At 51.0% G+C, this 6,583-nt stretch overlaps 1 protein-coding gene across 4 annotated transcripts in view; it reads right to left on the bottom strand.

The window, feature by feature from the left end:
• HSPA12B (heat shock 70kD protein 12B) overlaps positions 1-5,767 on the bottom strand; it is a 17,067-nt gene extending 11,300 nt beyond the window's left edge. The window contains exons 1-3 of one of the 4 annotated variants that reach the window (XM_006894204.1): positions 5,706-5,761; positions 3,497-3,594; positions 1,748-1,872 (exon numbers count right to left, since the gene is read on the bottom strand). In XM_006894204.1, the coding sequence (XP_006894266.1) occupies positions 1,748-1,872; positions 3,497-3,594; positions 5,706-5,748 (266 nt within the window). In that variant the 5' untranslated portion in view covers positions 5,749-5,761. Of the gene's footprint in view, positions 1-1,747; positions 1,873-3,496; positions 3,595-5,705 lie in introns of all 4 variants that reach the window. The other 3 variants (XM_006894205.1, XM_006894206.1, XM_006894207.1) reach the window with 3 other exon arrangements.
• Between the last annotated feature and the right edge of the window lie 816 nt (positions 5,768-6,583).

Below are 6,583 nucleotides of genomic sequence, written 5' to 3'. Positions count from 1 at the left end.
TATATATATAATTTTAAGTGTAAGTTTATAAAATAAATTAGGTTCCCTTTTAACAATTCCTATACAAAGTGTTCAGTGACATAAATTACATCTTTTCTATTGCCTCAACATTCTAACTGCATTGTAGTAGTTGCGTTTCCAGTGCCCTAGTCTCCCTGCCTCTCTATCCTTGCTTTAGAGTGTTGACCTTTCAGTCTTGTATCAATTTTTTTCCTTTTCTACTGAAGCACTTACTCACGTATGATAGCCTTTATTTTATGTGCCAGTTTGTTAGTTTGATAAATGATGACCTTCGAGGATCACCATTTATCAGTCCAATTCAACTGACATTCAATTCAAATCAATTTAATTCAATTCAAGGTTTAAAGCGTATCTCAGGGTGATACTCTAGAGGGTCTCAAGTGGCCCAGTGAGTGTGGATTTTTTTTACTTTGAGTTTTTCTCCCATTGTTTCCACTGAGACCCTGATCAGAAGAGTTAGTTGTGACAGCTACCAGGAGGCTCGTTATGTTGGATGTCAGCCCTGTAGACTCATTTCTTCTCTGAAACTTCAGTTCCCTTTTTTCTCTTTTGCTCCAGGTGACTAGAGACCAACTGTTGTATCTCAGATGGATGCTCGCAAGCTTTAAATACCCCTAGATGGTACTTAACCTCACAAGGACACGGAGCATGATCTCCGCGATACCAGCCGACTGATTTTACCCCTAAAACTAAGGTCCTAAGTCTTTAAACCAGACATCCACTCTTGCGAGTTGTTTCATTAATCTGAGAAGTCATTTGAGGTGTTGAGCCAAAGACTCACTTCTAGGAATGCAGCCTGTAGAAATCGTTGCACAAGTTTTCATATTCACACAGCAGGGTTTTCTTCATAGTAGTAAAACATTACAAAACCCCTCAAGCCATCAGCAGGGATATGGGGAAATTTGGACACATCTGTACCTTGGAATACTATGCAGTGGTTAAAGGAAATAGTAGCTTTGTATGTTTCAACAGGAAACATTTACCGAAGGAGTGTTGAAGTTTAAAATAAAACAAATAGTATAATAATAATTTTTATTTACAAAACATATATATATGCATAAAGGTTCACAGTTCAAATCCATCAGATGCTCTACAGAAGAAAGAAGGGAAATCTCCTGCCATGTGATTTATGCCCTTGAAAACCTTCTGGAGGGTCAGCTCTGAGTTGATGATGACTCGATGGCACACAACAACAGTAACATTATATGCATAAAAGAAGGACCTCTGGTGGCCTAGTGGTAAGGAGCTGCACTGCCAATCCAAAGGCACTCAGTTCAAATCCACCAACTGCTCTGCAGGACAAAACAGGCAGGGCAATCCCCTTCTGTGTCATTTGCAGGGTCAATTATGAGTCACTCCACAGTAATGAGTTGTGAGTTCCAACTCAGAGTGACCTTCCATCGAAATACTGAAAGATGAAAGGACACAGCTTACCCTTCTCTCGAGAGGCAGCTGGAGGATTTGAACCAATGACCCTTCTGTTAGCAGCTCAACAGATAACACACTAGGCCTCCAGAGCTCCTTTTACTGTATGTTTCTTATATCTCAATAAATTTTTTTTTTTGCGTTAAAAGTAAAGCCTGACATTTTCTCCACATGAACCAAGGTCCCCTGGATTTGAAGTACAAAGGACTCTGAGGAGAGACATCATGTCTCCTCAGTACAAATACTTCCAGGACCAGGCCTACCTCGCCCCATCCCTTAACCCCAGCCCAGCTGCCCTCACCTCATCATGTGGATGGCTTCAGGGTCGCTGGCAAAGCTGAAGGCGTAGCCACTGGATGTGGTGCCAAAGTCGATTGCCACCACCACAGAGAAGGGTGGATGCTGTGGGGCTCGGGTCTCAGGCTTCTGCAAAGGCAGGACGTGGAATGAGCAAGCAGGCAGCAGGAGGGGTGTCCCACCCAGCCCTGGTCCACCTCCACCTGCCTGCCTGCTGGGGGTGGTGGGGCGCCCTCCCCTGAGGCAATAGGCTGAGCCCTGGAGATGCCAGCAGCTCAGAAAGCCTCAGAGCTCGCAGGTGGCCCCGTGCGGGTTCTGGCTCAAGTTCCTTCTTTCTTTTTATTTTATTTTATTATTTTTGCGTGTGTGTGCCGTCAAATCAGATCTGACTGGTACAGGAGGAGACTGTCCCTCCTTCTTCAGCAGAGCATCTGGTGGATTTGAACCGTGCACCTCTGTGATTGCAGTGCAGCTTCTTGCCACTAGGCCACCAGAGGTCGCCTCAAGTTCCTTCTTTCTATCTGTTTCCCTTCTCCCTCCTCGGCCACCTGCCCCACCCCCATCTCCAGCCATCCTTCAGCCTGTCACCAGCCTGGGCCCAGCTGGGAGCAATTTTGCTCCTGCAGGCAAATGTGGGCTCATGTCAATTTCACCCCAGGGATACAAGCCAGACTTCAGATTTTTGTGGCACAGGAGAAATGCCTCCTGCCTGAGCCTAGAATGGCCCCTGCCTTCTCCAACCAGCTTGAACTCACTGAAGACAGAGCATCTCTCCAGGCTGGATTGCCCAGGACTGTGTCACCCAGGATGGGGTGGGGCACAGGGGACTTGCAGAGTTCTGTCCTGGATCCTTCTAGCTGTTGCTGTTGCTATGTGCTGTCAAGTCAACCACGACTCCTAGCGGTCCTATGAACATGACCTTGCCTATTCCACACCCTACTCCCCTATCACTCACACGCTCAAGCTCATTTCTACACTCCCCGTGTCAATCTATCTTGTTCGAGGTCTTCCTCTCTTTCTCGGAACCTCCCCCTTTCCCAGCATGCTGCCTTTTCCCAAGAGCTGGTTCCTCTTAACGACAGGCCCGAAGTATGTCAGATCAAGAGTCACTGTTCTTGCCTTGAAGGCTACTGAGCACCCTGGCTGAACTTCCTCCAAAACAGACTTGTTTGTTCTTTAAGCAATGTTGTCTCCCTTCCCTTGATTAAGGAGACTATGGGTGACGTAGTCATCCAGCACGTCGTTCGAATCCACCAGCTGTTCTGTGAGAGAAGAATGGGAAATCTCCTCCCATGCAATTTACTGTCTCTGAAAACCTGCTGGAGTCAGGTATGCGACTGCTGCACCACGAGGTCAGTTTGGAAACCTGCTACAGAGTCAGCTTCAATTCAATAGCCCACAACTACAACATGGGTGACACCGGAGTACAGGGGTTCTTCTGAAAGATCCAATGCTCTGAGGACCTAGAAACATCTCATGCTCAGAGGCACACCTGCAGAGGCCCCAGGAGTCACCTGAGGGTCATCTCAATAGAATTTAACAATCTCCAGTCTGGGATCATCCAAGGCCACTCTTCCTGGAGGACCCATGGCTGGGGTGTGCAGGTATGGTGGTGACCCCAGCCATTCCTCCTTCTCAGCCCAGGGCTCTTTGCCGGGGCTGTGCCAGGCACAGGGCTTGGCTTTCAGCAGCCCCAATACCCTCCTATGTCCCCAGGCCACCCACCCACCACCTGGTCTCTGTGAAGGCTTACTGGAGATTGTGATGGTGTCAAAGGGGCAATGCCACAGCTTTCCTGGGTCCTTGGGGAGCCTGGTGGGCTGGGCACTGGAGACCGCTCTGGGCTGGAGCCTAAAGAGAAAAGAGAATAGGTCACCTTGCACCACCAGGACAGGGGGCAGGTAGTAGATAGCCCTGCCCAACCTTGACAATGGGAAGTCCCTGGTGAGCCAAGGAGAGGGGCCCCTTGCTAAGGGAGGGGACTTACAGAGTAGGATAGGTAGGATAAGGTGGGATGGGGGTAGAAGGCATGGACCTGGAGACCGCTGGGACCCTAGACCAGGGCTTGGTCCCATAAAGGTACTGACAATGGACGAGGTTTTCGGAGCAAGTGGAGGCCCTGTGAGTAAGTGTTCATTTCAAACCTGGAGTTGGGGCCTGTTATCAAGCTTCAGCGCCTCCCCCCGCCCCGGAGAAACAGGTTCAGGGGAGAAAAACAGAGAAGTTCTGTGATGGGGGAACTGAGACCAGCCACAGAGCAGGAGGGTTGGGGAAGAGTGCTCCTGGAGGGTGGGGAGCGGAAGACGCCCAGAGAACTACACCCCTAACTGGGTGGGGGTGACTTCTGGGTCAGAGATGGGGCTACTTCTTTTCCCTCTAATGTCCAGCCACATGGTTCTAATCAGGACTTGAGGTGCTGCCCTCATCCCCCACTCCTTGTAAAAGCCCACAGACAGGCCCAGCTGGCCTCTTGGAGAGGACAAAGAGAGGGAGGGCAGCCTCTTCCCTACATCTTCCCTGAGCTGGGGGTTGAGCACAAAGCCAGGGGATGACCTGAGCTGGGAAGGCCAATGTCCCTGAGATCCTCCTGCAGAAGCAGATCTGGGTTCAACCTCTGGTGACAGGGGTGTGGAGCTGCTGGAAGGCAGCCTCAGGCCTGGGCAGGTCAAGGAGAAGGGGACTGGATGGATCTCATTCATGTGTGGACTTGTCACCATTCCACTTAGCTTTGCTATCGTCCATTCCAGGGGCTCGACAATCATCCATGGGTTATCACAGACAGAGACCTGTGCAGAGGGCTTGGGAGGCTGGCCAGTGAGACTAAGAAGGTCTCACTGAAGAAAGGCCATGGATCTTCTGCAAGGCAAGTCTGTCTGACTCCAGGCTGAGCAGGGCCTGCGGTGTCTGTCACAGCCCTGCTGTGTTGTCCTAGACAGGCCCTATCCCTGGCTGGCCTTGGGTGTCCTGGGAACATGGGCGAGGGGCCAGGGAGAAGGGGACTCTTGGAAGCACCTGCAGTCTGTCTGGAGGTGCTAGGGAGTGGGGCATGATAGGGTCCTCACTTTCCTCAGGCCGTCAGCACAGGCTTAGGCCCTGCCACCAGCTCCGGCTTGAGGAGCCAAGCTGCTGAGGTCGCAGCCTGGGAAGGGAGGCAGGAAGGAAGGGCCAGCCCACCAGGTCTTTGTGACTGGACTTCCTGAGGAGTGTCCCTCCTGCCTCCCACCCCTGCAGAGCACCCGGAGCCTGCTCCCAGCCCGGGCCCGGCCGACGTGCTCAGGCCCACAGTTCTGTGCGCACAGGGCCACCTGCCACAAAGGCTCACACAGGCCCTGGGCACAGGGACCCACTGCGGGCAGATGCACATGTGCACACACACAGTCCCATGTACACAGCCCCTGCCCAAAACACACCCCCACATACACAGTCCTGTGCATACACACTGCACCACACACGTGCACACATTCTTACATACAGAGGATTTGTGAACACAGCTCTGACTCAAGCATGTACACACACATACACAGTACTGTGGGCGGAGACCCTTCTAGCGTGTGCATGTTCTCTCTGTCTCTGTCTGTCTGTCTGTCTCTCTCGCTCTCTCTCACACACACAGACACACACAGAGTCCTGTGAGCACAAACCTGCCCATGCATTTATACAACACACAAATACACAGACAGCCATGTAGTCCCATACACACAGGCCACACACACACACACACACACACACACACACACACACACACTCTCTCTCTCTCACTCAGGGGGTAACACAGACCTGCCCTTGTGCAGGAGCACTCTCACAAACATCTGTGCACACGGAACCTGCATCATGTGCACACACGCACACTGACTCAATCTCTGCTGGGACAGGCCCATGGGGACAGACAGGGGTTTGGGTCTCTGTGCCAGAGGTGATTGGATCTTGGATAAGGGGTGACGGGGTGGGGGGGGGTGTCTTACCAATGTACAGCCCCTGTAGGCCGGTCTCCGGGACAGCCAGCATCTTTGCAGGCCCTGCAGCTGTGAACAGGAACCGAAAGACGGTATTTATTTGCTCCTTTGTTCCCTCATGGAATGTTTATTTACTTTATTTACTTCTGGCTGGAGTCCTCCAAAGCACATGCCAGACATCATGTTGTTTCACCTATAAATTCTTCAATCTGTGTCCCAAATAGAAGACTGAAGTAGATGTTGTGGTTTTTTTTTAAATAAATAAATAAAAACAAACCCAGCATTACCACAACAGGGTTATCATGTCTAACAAAATTAACAGAACATGGCCTAGCGGAGTTGGCCAGTCACGACCAGCAAGATAGCCAGCAGAGTGGATTTCAGACCACAAACAGTGCTGAGGGCGTGGAGGGGAACGGGCACCACGGGGCTGCAAGGGGGCTGGAGGACAGCCTGGACATAGGACCTCAGGAGTGCTGGGTAGAGCCCCAGAGGCAGGCCTTTGGGATCCTCTATCAGATTTCGCTTCGTTAGAAGCGTTGTAGTAACCAGAGGGCCCCTTAGAGGCAAGGATGGTGAAACTTCATCTCACATACTTGGGGCACGTTGTCGGGGGATGGGGGGCAGTCCTTGGAAGAAGACATCATGCTGGGGAAGGTGGAAGGTCAGAGAAAGAGAAGACGACACTCAAAAAGATGGATTGACTCATTGTTTTCCTTCTGAAGTGTCGAAGCCTTTGGGGATGATGAGGATGGAGTGAGATAGGGCAAGATTCCGATGTGTTGTTCATAGAATCACCAGGAGTCGTAATCAGCTTGATGGCACCTGACAATGACAACAACAACAGCAGGGCCACTGCAGTCACCTGTGCACTATGAACGAAAGAA

The sequence above is a fragment of the Elephantulus edwardii genome, unplaced genomic scaffold (assembly GCF_000299155.1).
Source record: "Elephantulus edwardii isolate Elephantulus edwardi_28Jun2011 unplaced genomic scaffold, EleEdw1.0 scaffold00138, whole genome shotgun sequence".
Classification (NCBI taxonomy): Eukaryota; Metazoa; Chordata; class Mammalia; order Macroscelidea; family Macroscelididae; genus Elephantulus; species Elephantulus edwardii.
This window is presented reverse-complemented; position numbering and strand designations above follow the sequence as displayed.